At 43.7% G+C, this 19,601-nt stretch overlaps 1 protein-coding gene across 2 annotated transcripts in view; it reads left to right on the top strand.

Moving 5' to 3' along the window:
- SIL1 (SIL1 nucleotide exchange factor) overlaps window positions 1-19,601 on the top strand; it is a 230,001-nt gene that overhangs the window by 135,024 nt on the left and 75,376 nt on the right. For both annotated transcript variants that reach the window (XM_073356007.1, XM_073356006.1), the window contains 2 exons: window positions 5,795-5,915; window positions 7,184-7,292. In XM_073356007.1, the coding sequence (XP_073212108.1) occupies window positions 5,795-5,915; window positions 7,184-7,292 (230 nt within the window). The remainder of the gene's footprint in view (window positions 1-5,794; window positions 5,916-7,183; window positions 7,293-19,601) is intronic.

The raw sequence follows: 19,601 nt of genomic DNA, 5'->3' as shown, positions 1-19,601 counted from the left end.
AATACTTTTACATTCAGATAAATTTAACATATCCATGTCTGAAAAGATTTTGGAAGCCAGTCAGGTTAGCTCTTGTTTGAGAAAGCAGTTTGTCATAAAGCAGACATGTTATTTTTTCATATATAAGCTGGTCTCCAACTGGTGGAAGCATAGAAGAGAGTTGTTCTCTAAGCCCAGCTTGAATGCTGAAATGCACCGGGTCAGGAATAGTGCAGCAAGCTACAGTCTCCATTGTAGCAGCAGCCATTAAATAAAGCGATTAAATATACAATGGGTATAAAATCGTATTAACAGAACATTATCATTGGATCAGTGTCTCTTGCTTTGAAACTGTGTCTTCGCTTTGCCTTGACATTTCTTTCCCATCAATGCCTCAGCGTTTAAATAGCATCAGGAGTCCTTTATTGTGTGATAATATTTCTGTACAATGGATTTTATCTATTTACAACTAAGAGGCTGGGCACTGGTTGGTTCAGGGGATTGGTAGTGGGATGGAGAGCCTTGCGGTCACTGGTTCAAATCTGGTCCCAGAAATACATTACCATCAGGCAGATCTTCGTTGGCCTACGTAAAATGAATTGAGTTCTTAATCTGGTTTGTATTGGACAGATGACCACAACACAGCAAATAACACCACTGTGTGACCTCCTTGTTGACAGTCTCAGCAGGGAGGCCGAGGGCTAAATAGGCATGGTGGCTGAAGTACCTTTTCATGCTAGAAGTAGTCCCTCCATATCAGGGTCAGGTAGAGCTTGGTTTGCTGCTCCCAGTGCTGTCTCTATTCTTTGGCTAAAGCGGTATCTGATGCTTTTCACCAGCTCTAAACTCATTATAAAATAATAACACTAAATATGCCCCAAAGCAAAAAGACAGTCCTTGCCCTGTGCCAAAGATCTGGGACATTTTAGAGTGAATGAATAAAGATTGTTGTTGAAACTGAGACTCCTCTTTGGCAGTTTACTAAAGTGATTCTTGTTGTATTACTGCAACCATGAGACTTTGCTGCTGTCTCATAAGATAGGAAAAGCTTCTTGATGGAATGAGTACTATTTATCTTTTACATACATGCAACCAGAGGTTTTCCTGGTGTGCTTAGTCAAACTTAGTTCAAGAAAGTGTGAAAACCCAGAAGTAGAAATATTTGTGTCACTTTTCTGATGGCAAAATCCTTAATTGAGTTGTGCTGCATTTGCAAGCTCACATACCCTGGGATTCACATTCAGTTTCTATTTTCAGCAACCAGTAAATAAAAGTAAGAGAAATAGTAACACGTAAGTCATTCAGTTCTACTGTAGGCTGCCCTTCTTCCTCCTTTTTTTTATGTTTCTTTTAAGAAAAGCACATCATCCTTGTTCGTGTCCCCTGGCAACATGGTGAACTAATGTGGCCAGGAGCATGTGGAATGTGAAAGCTAGAGTATGCTGTACTGTTCTAACGGGGACATTTATTTCTGGCTACACTTGACAATTCATGAATTACTTGAGAAAATACTGCATTGTAACCTCGTTATCTCCAGGTGCTTTTGACCTGGTGAGGTAATCCTGTTCACTTTGAGACTGGAAGAACCTTGCTTTCTCCTTATGCTTATCTCAGTCTAAATGGTATTCATACCTGTCAGGGTTTCTTCCCCACTCTGAACTCTAGGGTACAGATGTGGGGACCCACATGAAAGACCCCCCTAAGCTTATTCTTACCAGCTTAGGTTAAAAACTTCCCCAAGATACAAACTTTGCCTTGTGCTTGAACAGTATGCTGCCACCACCAAGCATTTTAAACAAAGAACAAGGAAAGAGACCACTTGGAGACGTCTTCCCCCAAAATATTCCCCCCCCAGCCCTACACACCCCCTTTCCTGGGGAGGCTTGAGAATCGTATGCTAACCAATTGCTTACATAATCATCAAAGATCCAAACCCCTGGATCTTGTAACAATAGAAAAATCAGTCAGGTTCTTAAAAGAAGGATTTTATTTAAAAAAGAAAGGTAAAAATCATCTCTGTAAAATCAGGATGGAAAATACTTTACAGGGTATTCAGATTCAAAACAGAGGATCCCCCTCTGGGCAAAACCTTAAAGTTACAGAAAACAGGAATAAACCTCCCTCTTAACACAGGGAAAATTCATATAAAACAAAAGATAAACTAATCCGCCTTGCCTGGCTTACCTATACTGGTTGCAATATTGGAGACTTGGATTAGGATGGGTTGGAAAAGATGGATTTCTGTCTGGCCTCTCTCAGTCCCAAGAGAGAACAACATGTAAACAAAGAGCACAAAACAAAAGCCTTCCTTCCTCCAAGGTTTGAAAGTATCTTGACCCCTTATTGGTCATTTGGGTCAGGTGCCAGCCAGGTTAGCTGAGCTTCTTAACCCTTCACAGGTAACAGGATGTTGCCTCTGGCCAGGAGGGATTTTATAGCACTGTATACAGAAAGGTGGTTACCCTTCCCTTTATACTTATGACCATACCTAATGAAGGCTAAGAGGCAAATATATTGTCTGAAAATCCCTCTCTATAATTTCATTTTACAATCAGTATGTTGTTTAAGAATTCTCAGTCTGATGTCTCTTGAATGACAGAGTGGAGATGTGGCTTGTCTTTTTTTCCTCAAGACTTTACTAAATCCTTTCTTTTAAAAGCATCTTCTAGCTGCCCTCTGACTAGATTGCTGTCACAGGGGAACACAGAGTCCTTGCTATCACTGCATCTTTCTTCAAAGTTCATCTTCTGGAAATGAGAGACAGAATGTACACTTTGCAACTTCTCTCTTTTGCAAATGGAAAAGAAGTCCCTCTTCCCCATCTGAGTCATAAGACTCATGATGGAAGATATATGGTATCTGAGAGCGCACCTCTCTCGTGTGTGTGTGTGTGAACTGTGACTGGATCCCCAGGGTGCAGCCTGGGACTGTGGGACTGCTGTGCCCCCTTAACTCTTTCCGGCCTGGGCTGTCTTTCACAATGCCTTGCTAGTGACCAGCAGCAAACCCCTCCAGGTGCTGTTTTGACTCAGCACAACGTGGAGCCCCACAGCCAGCAAGATTGCATGAATGCTTCCAGAGCCACTCATGAATCACACAGGGAAAGGCACCAGTGAAATCCCGCCAGCTCCCAGCACTGTACCTCAGCGATATTCCAAGATGGGCAGTGCAAATTTATTATTTGGTTCAGCACTTCATCACTGGAAAGTGGATATACACCAACCTTTGCAAACCTGAACAGCTTTGCCACACGCTTCATACAAACTCACTGGTAAAGATAAAAGTAAAACAAATTTATTGACTACAAAAGATAGATATTAAGTGATAAGCAAAAAGTCGGTTAGTTACCAAAATAAAATAAATTATAAGCACACAGTCTAAGCTCTCAACCCTATTAGACTGGGTAACATCTAGATTAGATTTTTCTTACCCCACTGGATATTGCAGTTCATAGTACACAGGTTTCACCCTTGAAATCTGGGCCAGTCCCCTCTGTTGGAGTCTTCAGAGTATCCTTGTTGCTTGCAGCATAGGTGGGTGCAGGCAAAAGGCCAAGCATGGGCCCCATGTGTTCTGTTTTATACCCTCAGTCCCATGTGCTTGGGGAACACAAGTCCAGACATGTCTGGGGGGCATTGCTGGGTCTCCAGGCAAGGTTGAGCAATTCCCTGATGTGGCCTCATGCAGGTGACTCATTGAATTATAGCTCCATTGCTGGACAATGGCTATTGATGGGTTGTTTGATACCCTGCTTAGGAATTGGTTACTTTCCTTGCTGTTGCCTCTGGGGAGCTAATATCTGTCTGATTCCCCAGCTTACAGTATGTTTCAGTGACAGCCATACAGCACATTTTTCATAACTTTATATATTTGAATAGAAAAATGACTTTCAGCCGATCATAACCTTTCCACTTATACCTCACACGGCCTGCTTTATATGCAATATTACAATTATACACAGATGAAGAATGTGGGGTTTACCAGATGCTCCTCCAAGGTATAGGATGCCACATGAACATTTTATAGTTAATCTGTTTTGTCTGTTTTCCTTGCTCTAGAGTGAAAGGACATGTTTGTCTTTGTTTTGAGACATGCAGCATTTCCTACTAAAGGGAGATGTAGGAAAAGACAACTTATTTGTATCATAAATATACCTTATTAGAACAGGAAAGCCTTTAGTTTGGACTTTCCCCTGCCTTTGTACATTTAAAAAAAATAAAAAACTACTATAAACTTTGGAGGTTTCTTGTTTGTGGATGTGAGACACACTCCAGGTTGATGATGGAGGAGCGGTTCAGGCACCAGTAGCTTTGACCAGTTAGGTACCTCTGTGTTCTTATGTGGGTGGAGTCCACACACTAGTTCTCCAGACTAAAGGCTTTCATATTATGAGAAAACATATTTATAATAAAATGAATTTATCTATACCTCCAGTGCTCTTCAATAGAAAATGTTATGTGTCTCAAATTCAAAAAGACAACCATACCCTTTCACTCTATATGACTTTTAAATTAAGGAAAACAGACAAAGGAAGACTAAATACAAAATCTTCATACTGTGGAGGAGAAAAAGCGGAGTGTGTGTGTGTGTGTGTGTGTGTGAGAGAGAGAGCGAGATTCAGTAAGATGCCCACCCCCATCTATCAGGCAAACGTCTTGTATTAAAAGGTTGAAATACACAAAAAATGGAATCATACCTCACAGGAAATATTGCCATTTTCACTTCATCCATAGAATACAGGTCCATGCTGAAATGTTCTCAGTTAGCTGTAACCTCAATCTTGTGACAAAAGCAAAAGCATTTTTAGGGGGATGTGGATGATTGACTATGAATTTCCTGTTTTTTGTTGGCATTTAATGTTGATCAAATATTCCTTAAATCTGGCATCTCAGTACCCTACAGAACAGCAGAGTAACATAATATCCAGAATATACCTATTGAAGTTGAAAGGATCCTCTGCTGCATGCTCTGAGCTTGTCTAGGCACCTATGGCTGTTACATGTCTCAATCTAAATATCAGTAAGTACAGAGCGGTCTGATTTCTAAGGCTCTGACCCACTATGATAAAATTATGACTGTGCCAGTAACAGGACCAGTGTCCCTAGCTCACTGGGAACTCTGCATAACCAAGTGTCACTATTTCATTGAGGAGTCAGCAGTCTGCATCTAAGTTTGTGAGGTGGTCAGGGAATGAATGGAGTGTCAGCCATGTTAACAGTTGTGTGTCCTGGGACTTCCTGGAGGTTAAATGGCACTTGTGTCAAGGTGCCATAAGAGCGGCCATACTGGGTCAGAGCAATGGTCCATCTCGCCCAGTATCCTGTCTTCCGACAGTGGCTTCAGAGGGAATGAACAGAATAGGGCAATGTGATCCATCCTTGTTATCCAGTCCTAGATTCTGGCAGTCAGAGGCTTAGGGACACCCAAGGCATGGGATTGCATCCCTGAGCATCCTGGCTAATAGTCATTGACAGACTTATCCTCCATGAAATTGTCAAATTCTTTTTTGAACCAAGTTATGCTTTTGGCCTTCACAACATCCCCTGGCAAGGCGTTTCATGGGTTGACTGTGTGTTATGTGAAGAAGTACTTCCTTTTGTTTGTTTTAAACCTGCCGCGTCTTAATTTTGGGGGGCCGGGGAAGTGCTCAGGCTACAGCAAATGCCCTGTTCTTTGTCACACTGCAGATCTTGGCTTGACTCACTATCTTTGTTGTACGGTGTTGGAATAGAAGTGTCTGACTGAAATACACCCAGCATGGTAAATCTTGAGAAGAATAAATGTGGCCTGAAATACTCTAACCTTTTGTTTGTAGGTCAGGCTGTTCCTGCAGGGTTACACGTGCGATTAAATCTTCAAACAGGGGAAAGAGAAGCCAGGCTTCCAGATAACAAAAATGAAAAAAGTGACATGAAAGACCAGAAGAAAAGGAAAAGGTACAGTAATATAAAGTACTTGCTGTTCTGCTATACAGAGGTATATGGGCTTTTGATTTCATTTCTTTTATTAGGAGACAGATTTTCAGAAGTGCTGAATATCCACAGGTCCCAGAGTCTTTAATTGGCATTTGGGGTGCTCAGTACTTCTGTACTACTCCTAGCTGCCCTACTTCCTTTTAGCCTGGGTGCTAAAACTGCCTTTACTGTGCTTTTGGAGAGACTTTCCTACTTTGTAAAGCCATGATTCTGAAACTAAACTTGCAGTATGATTTCTTGGGAATGTCACTTGTTCTTTTGAAACTTTCTGTAGCAATGGGGTGCAAATTATTTTCTAGAAATTAATGCAGCAGGATAGCTTAGGGAGGCTTTTTTCACAGAGGTTTGAGTCAGATACAACAAGGTCTTTACTTGCTGTTGTGCATTGGCTCTAAGCATTCATTTAAGTGTCAGTATTTGCTGACATACGCTCAAGATGTCACCAGCCTTCACTACATCTATTTTTTTAAAAATTGCCTAAAAAATACAACTCTCAACCATTTCCCTCCTTGTGCTCTCTTTACAAAGACAAGTTTTGTAACCATGGGGACTTCTATTTCTCAAAATACATGAGTACTACCATTCTGTGCCCCCTCCCACCTCTATTTATGATCCAAGGCATACAGAAGCTCATTGAGATGTCCCAACCCTGGGTTTTCCTTTTGCCAGTGCAACAATGCTCATGTAGGATCAGGTTAGGATAACACAAAAAGAACAGCAGAGTTAGTTTCTTAGATTGTAGAGACTACGTGCTGCCTAATCCTTGTTTTGATATCGTCATCATCATCAACATGTCAGCTTTGGAACTGAATGGACCCATCCCAAGACATACAAGTAAAAGGTCCTTGTCAATATTCTGGGCACACCTGTTCTTTTTTTTTTTTTGTTTATGAAATCTTTCCTGTTTTATACATCCCCAGATGATATATTGGGGAGATAAACTGAGCAGTTTTTATAGCATTAGGAATTGAGATCTTGTGTTGCCATGAGGATTTTCAAACCACAGCTTTATACTGTCAGGGTGGTGTCTTAAAGCCACACTCTTAAACTGAGCACTAGATCTGACCTTACTTTGGAGCATTGATTTTTCTGCATGTCCTGTGCCAGATAAATGGGAATTTAGTACTCAACTTTTTCTCCAGACAAAAGTTGATTGTGTTTTTTTTTAAGGATAAATTGTTTACCCATATAAAGTGGTTCCCCCCCCCTTTTTTTTGTTTTTCTGCAAGGCTGGACGAGATGCATATCAACTCAAACTCATTTACATCACAGGAACTCAAAGAGGCTTTGGCTAAAATGAAGGAAAAAGAAAAGACAGAAAGCACAATGGAACAAAAGGTATTTCCTGTTTCTAAAGCACCCCATGAAAGGCTGGTGTAACACTGTATGAAGTATGCATTAGAAATAACATGGCTACAAGTGCTGGAAAATGTACTGTGGGGAACAATCTTGTAGGGCAGTGGTTTTCAACCTGTGGTCCATGGACCCCTTGGGGTCTGCAGAGTATGCCTAAGATTTCCAAAGGGGTCTGCTGCTCCATTCAAAATTTTTTAGGGACCTGCAAATGGAAAAATGTTGAAAACCACCATTGTAGGGGGAACCAAACAGACCATTTCCTGCTTTGCCTATGATTATGAGGCAAATATAAATTTTCTGGGTAAAATCCTGATCCCATTGAAATCAATGGCATGTCAGGATTTCCTCAGCTATGTTGCTAAAGCTGGGATTTCTATATAAATTGAAAGCTTTTGTAAAGGTAATTCTAAGCCTTCTTGTTCTAAAAAGCCGTTTATTGCACAGCTGTAGTTAATATATTTATACATATAGTCAAGTATCGGGGGTAGCCATGTTAGTCTCTATCCACAAAAACAACAAGGGGAGTCCGGTGGCACCTTAAAGACTAACTGATTTATTTGAGCATAAGCTTTTATGGTTAAAAACCCCACTTCTTGCATCTGAAGAAGTGGGGTTTTTAACCATGAAAGCTTATGCTCAAATAAATCAGTTAGTCTTTAAGGTGCCACCGGACTCCCCTTGTTGTTTTTATACATATAGTGTAACATATTTTGTTGATAATTGGTACATCATAAACTATAGCTGGAAAAGGTGCCACTAGTGGTAATCACAGTGTGGACACTAGTGCATTTCGGAAGTGGACTCAGGTTACTGGTTCAGTGACAGAACAGCCATCAGGTGGCCTTGTGGTCACTAACAACCGCAGTGGGATTTGAACCACAAGTGTGGAAGTTTGAATCTCCATGTAATCATCCCCTGGAACCCCCCAGGCCCCAGATCTAAATTTCTTACTGAGGCTCATGTCATACAAGTGATGCTAGAAGTGAAATGGCAGATCTCTTCGATGAACATGAAGTAGGTAACGTCAATAAGACCTCTGGTGGGATGTTGATTTCCTGGCTTTTTTGATTGGGCATCATTATTAGATCTGAATGAGTAATACGAAGAGTAATATGTGAACATTTTTGTGAATACATCTTACCACTGTTTCTTGTGTGGTCACGTTGTTCATTGTTTTTGTAAATTTGGTTGATTGCTGGTTTGGTTAACAGCCTTCACTCAGAATCAGGAAGTAGAAAAAATTATGCTCTGACTCTAGGTAACCAATCACATGCCATGGGAAAGAAAAGCAAACAAGAATCTGTGAACTCCCCATAGCTGACTACATTTCAGCCTATTTGCTGAGCACTTCCAAATAAGCGCATTGGTAGCAATCGGATTTGGTTCTTGAATGATTTGCAAACAAAAAGTGGGCCAACTTCATTAGGTGGTTTATTGACAGTGAATTATTAACCAGCTGTAATTATTATGTTTGGATCATTTAGCTCAGGAAGGTCAATTCCTGCTCATATTGAAGCCAACTGCAAAATCCCTATAATGGGAACAGAATAAGGCCCTGTGACAGAAGTCAGTTTCAAAAATGTCTTCACACAAAATAAATACAGTACACTTAAAAAGGCTAAAAAAAACCCCCTCTTTTTGAAAAGAGACTTGCTCATTCATTTCTGTGCCTGCCAGCATAACATAAAGTTTCAACCAAGGTTGTCAGCTGTTGGCTACTCAGTCACATAGAGGCCACAATTTAAAGTAAAACAAACTACATTTCTCCTCTGCCTTGGTGGGTTCTGTGCTTACTGGCAGATTTGCTCACCTCAGAGCTTCATGGCAGTCCTCAGTTTGGCTCCTTTTGTTAGTGGCACAAACCTGCTGTTCACTCGGCTAACCTCATCACTGGACAGCATGGGGAAAAGGAGAACAATCCCTGCAGCCTCTGCTGGCCCACCTCATGGGTCGGGGGACAGGCCAGAGACCTTCCCCTCTGGTGCGACCCACAGTCCAGATCAACTCCTCTTATATCAAATAGGGAGTTGGGGGGAACCCGGGCCTGCCCTCTATTCCGGGTTCCAGCCCAGGGACCTGTGGATTACAGCTATCTGTAGTATCTTCTGTAACAGCTGCGTGACAGCTACAACTCCTGGGGCTACTTCCCCATGGCCTCCTCCCAACATCTTCTTTGTTCTCACCACAGGACCTTCCTCCTGATGTCAGATAATGCTTGTACTTCTCAGTCCTCCAGCAGTACTCCTACTCACTCTAAGCTTCTCGTGCACCTCTTGCTCCCAGCTCCTCGCAAGCACCTCACTAACTGAAGTGAGGTCCTTTTTAAAACCTGGTGCCGTGATTAGCCTGCCTGTTGTAATTGATTCTGGTAGCTTCTTGATTGGCTCCAGGTGTCCTAATTAGCCTGCCTTAATTGGTTCCAGCAACTTCCTTATTGTTCTGGAACAGCCCATCTTACTCAGGGAAAAGGGACCTGCTTAATCTGGGTCTAATATATTACCTTCTGTCACTTCCTGGATCCTAATAGGATCTCTGGCCTGACCCTGTCACAGTATATAAGGCTCAGCAAATGGGATGTAGCTTTTTTCCCTTGAGCACCAGAGAGGATTCCTCTGGGTCCAAGCTTCACTCTTGTATGTGTCCAGTGCCTGAGTCGGATAGGAAAACTGAGGCAGGAGAAGTGAGCGAAGACTGTGATGCCCCTTCTTTGGGTCCCCCAAAACTCTATACTGCCATCACAGTCCCCATATATCACCAAGATGTTTAGCCTATCAGTTGATTAGAAATGTTATTCCTTCAGTCCAGTCAATGTGTTACAGTTGCTCTAGCAATATTCTTATCATCCTTTGGGCAAGACATCTCCGTTTTCAGAGAATTATTTATCTGTTAGCCAATATTTCTGATAGAAGAATTCTTTTATGAATGCCATTTAAATGCAAAAATCAGTAATAACCCATTTTGTGAGAATGAGCCATGTGTGACACTCCCCAGAGGTACTCAGAGTTGTGAGGTACCTCACCACTGCCTGCCCTTAGCGTGAAGCAGTCTTGCGTGATGCCTGTTGTAGCTCAGCTTCCTGAAACCAACAGCCTCTGGACACAGACAAGCACTGATTTCTGGTCTCCAGAGACCTAACCCTCTCCTGTGCAGGGTAGTGACAGATGCACACTAATCCCCGAGCCCCTCTGCTAGCCTCCCTGTCATAAATATAAAGGGAAGGGGTAACCACCTTTCTGTATACAGTGCTATAAAATTCCTCCTGGCCAGAGGAAAAACCCTTTAACCTGTAAAGGGTTAAGAAGCTAAGATAACCTCGCTGGCACCTGACCAAAATGACCAATGAGGAGACAAGATACTTTCAAATCTGGAGGGGGGGGGGGGGAACAAAGGGTTCGTCTGTCTGTGTGATGCTTTTGCCAGGAACAGATCAGGAATGCAGCCTTACAACTGTTAGTAAGTAATCTAGCTAGAAATGCGTTAAATTTCCTTTTGTTTAATGGCTGGTAAAATAAGCTGTGCTGGAGGGAATGTATATTCCTGTTTTTGTGTCTTTGTAATTTAAGGTTTTGCCTAGAGGGATTCTCTGTGTTTTGAATCTGATTACGCTGTAAGGTATTTACCATCCTGATTTTACAGAGGTGATTCTTTTACCTTTTCTTTAATTAAAATTCTTCTTTTAAAAACGTGATTGATTTTTCATTGTTCTTAAGATCCAAGGGTTTGGGTCTGTGTTCACGTGTACAAATTGGTGAGAATTCTTATCAAGCCTTCCCCAGGAAAGGGGGTCTAGGGCTTGGGGGGGATATTTTGGGGGAAGACATCTCCAAGTGGGCTCTTTCCCTGGTCTTTGTGTAAGACGCTTGGTGGTGGCAGCATTAGTTCAAGGACAAGGCAAAGTTTGTACCTTGGGGAAGTTTTTAACCTAAGCTGGTAAGAATAAGCTTAGGGGGTCTTTCATGCAGGTCCCCACATCTGTATCCTAGAGTTCAGAGTGCGGAAGGAACCTTGACAATCCCCATCTGTAATATCCAGCCCCTATTACTGAACGCTCACAGAAATAGCCTGGTAAGCTGTCTCCAAAGAGACAGCATACACACAGCTTGACTGGCACAACTCCAGATCAGGCCCTTTGTAACAACACAGCACTGGAATCTGCTTATAGTGAAATCAAATACATTTACAAAAATATTAAGATTTAAGAGAGAGAGCTAGGATAATAAGAACAGGTTCTTGTTCCAGTGACGTCCCTATAAGTGCATCACTCTAGGTGCGGCAGAGCCCCTTGTGCCTCGGATCGGAAATCTTCATCAGCAGTGCCTGTCGGTCCACACATGTGCACCTCCCCTTTGAGCTGTGAGTGACATGTGTATATATAGCACTGTGTAGTCCAACCGCTCCCCACTTCCATCTCTACAACCTTTGGTCTGGGACGAAATCTGCAGCAAAGCCCGCTTCTCCTTTTCCCTCAGTAGATAGTGCCTTACCTGTCAGTTTTTAGTGTACTTGGAGGAAAGGAGAAGTACTATCCAAAAAAATGTTTGTTAGTTTTAATTTTACTGTTACTTCATAGTTTAGGTTTTCATTTTCCTGCTTCCAGGTTGGGAAGCTTTTTCCCTCACCCTTATGCTGGATTTCCCATCTTTAAGTCGTGTGCCTCTTGCTGGAATGCTTTCCATGTAACGGATGGTCACCTGTAGTGTATTATTGTTTAGGAGAGGGACATTCCCACAAAATTGTTCCCACTGCCATGAATTGACTTCTAGAGCCAGAAAAGACTGGGACATTGAGTTATGACTTCTCATGGAGAAATCACTGAGTCCATTATTAGACCTGGGCCTGGACTCTCCCCAGCAAATGGGATGCAGCCAGGTCATCTGCTGATCCAAATTTGCCGCATCCCTTTTAGAGAAAGTAGTCTTTCTTGCTCTGATGAGAAGGAACAGGCTTCCTCCTTACACTCTGAGCCACAGCCCATCAGAACACCATCCCCTGTGAGGTTAGTCGCCTCAACATCCTCTGATGGGACATAGTTCCAGGGCCTGTTTGAGTACTACTGGTATGAAACAGTAGTCTAAGGACCCTAACCCTATAGCCCTCGGCATCATCTCTTGGCACTGGAGACTGAGACAGGCCGACTTCAGGAGCTATGGTACCGATAAAACTGCCAGCTTCTTTTTCTGCACTGCCGAAGCTGCTGGCTCTGCACCCTCTGTTCCCTTCTGACTGCCCATGACGGTTGCATGAAGCACCATTTCTTGCCATTGACTGGTTTCGTTGTTGCTGTACAGAGTTTCATATATAGTTAGTTGACAGTGTGTGTTAGTCAATAGAGTCCCAGTTGGAACTTTGCTCCAAGCAGGGCATGCCTTGCTGTCCTGGCTTCAAGCCGTGTGCGTCATGCAGCAGTCCGATACCTATCAGTGATCTGCATGATAGCTGTCTTAAGTGTCTGGGAGAAGGCCATTGCAAAGACAGGTGCCACATCTGTAAGAACTTTCGCCCGCGTGTAGGAGCAGGATTTTATAATTGTACTTTTAAGAATAGAGGTACTAATGTATGTCTTGATTTCATTTTACCAGCCACCCTTTTTGAATAGCAGAAAGGAATGACCCTCTGGGACACTGGTAGGAATGCATCTGACAGACTGCCAGTGTCTGTACTGATGTTAAGGCAGGGACAGACCAGAACAATCCTTATGACTGATTATGGTCACCCTTTTGTTTTAGGATAAGTTATAATGTCTACTATCTTTTCCTATATGTATTACAAATTAGGCACTCTAGTTAAATATACAATAAGGTTTAGTAAGTAAAAGACAGGATTTTGTCTTGTGTCTATGATAAATAGATTAGAGAAATGTTGAGGGCCTGAAGCCCCAATGTGAATTGTTTTAGTTATAAGATTTAGCAAGACTTAATTCACAATAAGAAAAGGAGTACTTGCTACTCTGAAACCTCTCTTAATTCACAGTGTATTCTGTATACCTTTGAAGGTTTCTGTGAGAGACTGTTTGTGTGAATGAGGAATGCATGCATCAGTAAAAGATAAGGTGTGAAAGCCATCACAAATGTCCAGATGGTCAAGAAAAAGTGAGAGACTTGGAAACACCAGGAGACAATCAGAAAATATCCATTGTATCCAAGGCTAAACATATTAGCAGCATTGACGACCTCAGAGGTGAGGCAGGCACCCCCGAAGGCGAGACAACAAATAGGAGATAACAATGGGAAGCCCGACAATAATCAGCAAATAACAGCAGAAAACCCCAAGATTAACACCACTTAAGGACTAATGATTGCAGGATGACATTGCAAAATGCATGGACTCAAATGGGAATTTACAGCTATAAAGGTGGGGTGTTTTGTCATGGAACTCTGGGTTCAGTCCTGCAAAGCCTCGGAGCATCGGATCGCGACCGACAGAGCCTAGCTCCTCACTCATGCTCCATCTAACTGGCATTAGATTGACTTGAGCTACAACAGACTGGTAACTATAAAGACCATCTGCAGGACTTGTGTGTTTGTGTGTATGCTGTGTGACTGAAAAGCATATGCTAACTGTCGTATTTTCAATAAATATGGCGTATGTGCCTTCTCTCTTATAAAAGATCCCATGTGCTTTGTATAGCATAACACGCAATCCAAGAAGGAGCAGTATATCTGCTTGAGGGCGTTATTGATAGAGGCTACTCTTTGGCCGGCGTTGGAACCCTCAACTGAGGCATCCACACTTGCACTTCGGCCTCGGCGGTCAGCATAGTTCCTGCACTGGAGTCAGCCCAGCACCGCTCCATTTCACCTGCGCCAAAGAAGAGGCTGAAAAAAAAAAGCCCCTTGGCATTGAAGGAGAGAGGGGCCTCAGGCAAAGGACCTGTATCAGGCCATGTACCCGTTATGGGGCTTCATGGGGGTACTGTGGTGGTCGAACTCACCAGCCCTGCCAGGGTTCTGCCCCCCACCCCAGGCAGTGGCAAGGGCATTGTCGGTCTGTGTCCCCAACTGGCACAGCATGGACCGAGTGGTCAGGATCCCAGACAGCGTCCTGTCATCCCTCCTTTGGTGGCAGGATCCCAAGCTGGTGTTCGAAGGAGTTCCCTTCGCGGCCCCAGCCTCGTCAGTGACCCTTGTCTCCGACACCTCAGACCTGGGCTAGGGAGTGCATCTGGGTGCCCTCGATACTCAAGGTCACTGATCCAGTCACAATCATTCCCTGCGTATCAATGTCAAGGAGCTCAAGGCTGTTTGACTAACCTGCCTCGCCTTTCTACCTCAGATGCAAGGCAGAGTAGTCCAGGGCCTGACGGACAACACGGCTGTGGTCTTCTATATAAACAGGCAGGGCGGAGCCAGGTCATCTATTCTCTGTCAGGAAGCCCTCTGGCTCTGGGACTTCTGTCTGCAGCACAACATCCATCTTGTAGCCTTCCAGGAACCAAGAAGGCTTTGGCAGATCGCTTCAGCAGGACATTCTCATATCACCACAAGTGGTCCCTTCATCCAAAGGTGGCCAGTTCCATCTTTCACAGATGGGAAACTCCCCGGGTAGACCTGTTTGCGTACTGGCAGAACAGGAAATGCCACATCTTCTGCTCGATTGGAGGCATGGTCAGAGGATCCCTGTCGGACGCCTTTCTGCTCCCGGGGTCAGGGGCTCTGATGTACACCTTCCCTCTGGTGCCGTTACTACCCAGGGTCCTCACAAAAATCAAACGGGACAGGGTGAGCATCATCCTCACAGCACCGGCGTGGCCACACCAACACTGGTTCAGCACTCTGATGGACCTCTCGGTGCCAACCCCGTTCCAGCTACCGCTCTGGTCAGATCTGTTGTCCCAGAACCATGACAGTCTTCTGCACCCCAACCTGGCAGTGTTATATCTGACCGCTTGGCTGCTGTGTGGCTAAACGTGCAAGAGCAGCAGTGCTTGGCTGAGGTTCAGCGCGTTCTGCTGGGATGTAGGAAGCTCTCCACCAGGCGACCTACATGGCCAAGTGGAAACGGTTCACCTGCTGGATTGCGGACAAAGGTGTTCATCCTGAGTCTCAAGCTTCGTGATTTGTCCCTCTCATTGATCAAGGTCCATGTAGCAGCCATCTCAGCCTTCCACCCACTGTTTGAGGGAGGTCAGTTTTTGCTTAGAATATCACGGCCAGATTCCTTAAGGGCCTGGAATACCTCAATCCACACATCAGGGACCCTGTCCCTCTGTGGGACTTGATTCTGGTGCTGTCGCAGCTTGTGGGTCCTCCCTTCAAGCCACTGACTTCCCGCTCCCTCCTTCTGCTGGTCATGGTGATGTCGGCCTGCCAGGTATCCAAGATTCGGGTGCTCATCTTGGAGCCTCCTTACACGGTCTTCTACGCAGACAAGGTCCAACTAAGGCTGCACCCGGGATTTCTTCCCATGGTAATCTCTCAGATTCACTCGAGCCAGGACATTTACTTACTGGTCTTCTTTCCAATGCTGCATAGATTGGAGGAGGAGTGCTGGCTACATGCCCTGGACATCAGAAGGGCTCTGGCCTTCTACACTGACAGGATCAAGCCGTTCCATAAGTTGACGCAATTATTCGTCCCTTTGGCCATCAGAATTAAAGGTCCTGTATACACTCAAGGAATTTCTTTTGGATCACTGCCTGCATTCGCTTCTGCTACGACTAAGCAAAGGTGCCACTCCCTGGCGATTGTCACTGCCCACTCTACCAGGGCGCAGGCCTCTTCGGCAGCCTTTGTGCTTATCTAGGACATCTGTAGAGTGGCCACCTGGTCATCTGTCCACATTTTTACATCCCACTATGCCCTGACCCACCAGGCCTGGGAGGATGCTGGTTTTGGTAGGGCAGTACTGCAAGCCACTAAGTTATGAACTCTGAGCCCACCTCCGTGGATGCTGCTTGTGAGTCCCCTAAAATAGCATTGACATGAGCAAGCACTTGAAGAAAAAACAGTTACCTACCATTTTGTAAATGTTGTTCTTCCAGATGTGTTCATATCCATTCCATTTCCTGCCCTTCTACACCTCTGTCAGAGTTGTCAGCCATGGGGAACTGAGAGGGTGCAGGGCCGGCGGCATGGGAATGCCACTCCACCGCATGGGAATGCCACTCCAGGGGGTGCCACAGCCAGCCCTACACATACTGCTAAGGCAGAAATCTCAGACAACTGTGCATGTGGGCGCTCACACACCTAGAACAGAAAGGACATGAGCAACACGGAAAAGGACCTGCGGAAATGGACCTAGGGGTGACAGTGGACGAGAAGCTGGATATGAGTCAGCAGTGTGCCCTTGTTGCCAAGAAGGCCAATGGCATTTTGGGATGTATAAGTAGGGGCATAGCGAGCAGATCGAGGGATGTGATCGTTCCCCTCTATTCGACATTGGTGAGGCCTCATCTGGAGTACTGTGTCCAGTTTTGGGCCCCACACTTCAAGAAGGATGTGGATAAATTGGAGAGAGTCCAGCGAAGGGCAACAAAAATGATTAGGGGACTGGAACACATGAGTTATGAGGAGAGGCTGAGGGAGCTGGGATTGTTTAGCCTGCAGAAGAGAAGAATGAGGGGGGATTTGATAGCTGCTTTCAACTACCTGAAAGGGGGTTCCAAAGAGGATGGCTCTAGACTGTTCTCAATGGTAGCAGATGACAGAACGAGGAGTAATGGTCTCAAGTTGCAGTGGGGGAGGTTTAGATTGGATATTAGGAAAAACTTTTTCACTAAGAGGGTGGTGAAACACTGGAATGCGTTACCTAGGGAGGTGGTAGAATCTCCTTCCTTAGAAGTTTTTAAGGTCAGGCTTGACAAAGCCCTGGCTGGGATGATTTAACTGGGAATTGGTCCTGCTTCGAGCAGGGGGTTGGACTAGATGACCTTCTGGGGTCCCTTCCAACCCTGATATTCTATGATTCTATGATTCTAACACACCTCAAAGAACAATAGTTATGAAAAGGTAGGTAACCATTTTTTGTAGAAAAGTTACTCCAGAGGTAAGAAGCAGGATTGAAAACAAAATGAAGATGATGCAGCTGCCTTTTATATTTTTTTTGCCATGTGGCTTGTACTTCCTTTGTCCCAAACACAAGCTTCACAGTACATGGCACGGAAGCCTTAGACACTCTTAGTTCTCTGTCCACAGGCATACCACACGCTTTGCTGACTCATAAGGTGTCTTCCCTGGTCCTTTCAATGGGTTCATTGTACAGTTGATGACCCTTGATGGGTCATTGAACAGGTTAGGCAGTGCTGATGCCAATCTGCCTGGGAGCGTCACCCAGAAACATCACAAGTTTGGAAATACAGATATACCATACATATCTATAACTTTCCTTCTTATAGTCCAGTAAACCTTGAAATGCCCCTTTTGAGGTGCCTCACCACCAGCAGACTCTTCTTCCCTGTTACTTGTACTCCCCTGTGCTCCCCCTTTTGGGTTCACATCCCTCTTTTCAACCTGTTTTTCCTGTTAACTTCACATGCAAATAGAGGTTCCATTGTGTTGGTTTTACAATGCTTCATTTACTTCAGCAGCAGGGATAGGTGAATAGATATGCTTTTGTCTGGCAGAAGCCCTGTTTGTCTGCCATGTAACAGAATTTTAAACATAATTTCAGGGTATATAGGTACACATTTCCTTATAGAGTGTCAGTACATGCATTTCTTACTTATATTGATGACCAGTGTATCATTGGCTTTCATTTGATAACTTACTGAGCACTTGTTTGATAAGTACTATGAAAGCAGTGTGTTGGGTGTAATGAGTTTGTCAGGCCTGATAGGAGTTGCTCACACAGAGTACTGAACCCTCTGCCATTGAGGGGATCCTAGGGTCACACCATGTCCTTCAAAAACTATTTTAATAGATATGGCAACAACTGGGATAAAAACAACTACATCTAATGGACGTAAAATACTCCATTTTGCATCATTTACTACTGTAAGGACCAAATTCATCCCTGGGGTAATGCCACTGAAGTACAGTTGACTTAACACAAAGGATGAACTTTGCTTTATAACCCTATTGCTCATTCTCCTTTGTTGGGAGAAATGGGGGTAGTGTTTATAGCAATTTAACCAATGCAAACAGTAGCACAAATTGTACAGCTACCATTAGATTGACAGCGATTTAACTTTCATCCCTAAATTGTTCTCTCTGACAGCTTGAGCCCACAGATTTCTTTTGCATGAACCATAAAGTAAGTGTGTGTGTGTGTGTGTGTGTTTAATGCTAGAGTATGTTAGGTTGGAATGAGCAATGAAATCGAAAACCTTTTGGGCTCAGGTCCTCTCACACCATTCTCTTCCGTACAAAGACAAGTACATTTCCATTCTTTGATGTGTCTGTTCATTCTTAAGTGGACCCTGGAATGGTCTTCCTTGTTTTCATAATCTTCCTGACCATGCTTCAACGTATCTCACATTTAGTCTTTTTTCTCTGCTTCCTTTCTGGCTTTCTCTATCTATATATCAGTAGTTTCAACTCTGTCCCTCCACACAGTTTAATCACTGTTAATGGAAGAACTTTCTTCTATGCAGTTCTTGCTACCTGGAACAACTTACCTGAGTCTCTTCACCTCATTAACTTCTCAACTCTTTTCATATCTCAGCTGGAAGTATCTCTCTTCTTTCTTACCTTCCACATGTGACTTATAGTCTCACCCTCTGCTGTTACCGAACTCTCCAAAACTTCATAGGGTATTGTTTGAGAGATATGTTTGAGAGAGGTATGAGAGATATTATATAAAATAGAGTTCTACTGCACTGTCACATCACCAGACTGAGTATTTGACATATTCTTGCCCATTTTAAAAGTGAGTTTAAGGAGTCAGGGCCTTCATCACAGCAGCCTGCCCAAATTCAGTTTAGGGAGCTACCTTGATGTTTGTTAGATACAATAATCTCTATTTCCTATCCTAAACTGTTGTGCAAGATTGCTGGATGCTCTTAAATAGCTGCTGCCTTCCTGAGCGTATGCTAGGTGCCTGCATTTTAGTGGTTGGTAAAGTGATTCTGGAATTTGTCATCTCGGAGCCTTTGGGATGCAAGACACTGTATAAAAATGTGAGAAGATGATGATGATAGTATTGAATGGACTAAATATTGTGACACTTTTAGCCTTATGGCATATCAAGAGTAATGCTTTTTTATTTTGGTTGATCTTGAACGATGTGTAGGAAGGGGATAGAGAGATGATATAGAATGGTAGGTGCAGACAAAGCTGAGGTAATTTCTTCTCTCTTCATATTAGTATCTAAGGGCCAGATTTTAAAGGTATTTAGGCACCTAAAAATGCAGAT

The sequence above is a fragment of the Lepidochelys kempii genome, chromosome 8 (assembly GCF_965140265.1).
Source record: "Lepidochelys kempii isolate rLepKem1 chromosome 8, rLepKem1.hap2, whole genome shotgun sequence".
Lineage (NCBI taxonomy): Eukaryota > Metazoa > Chordata > Testudines > Cheloniidae > Lepidochelys > Lepidochelys kempii.
Note: the sequence above shows the minus strand (reverse complement) of the source record. Positions and strands in the feature narration are given on the sequence as shown.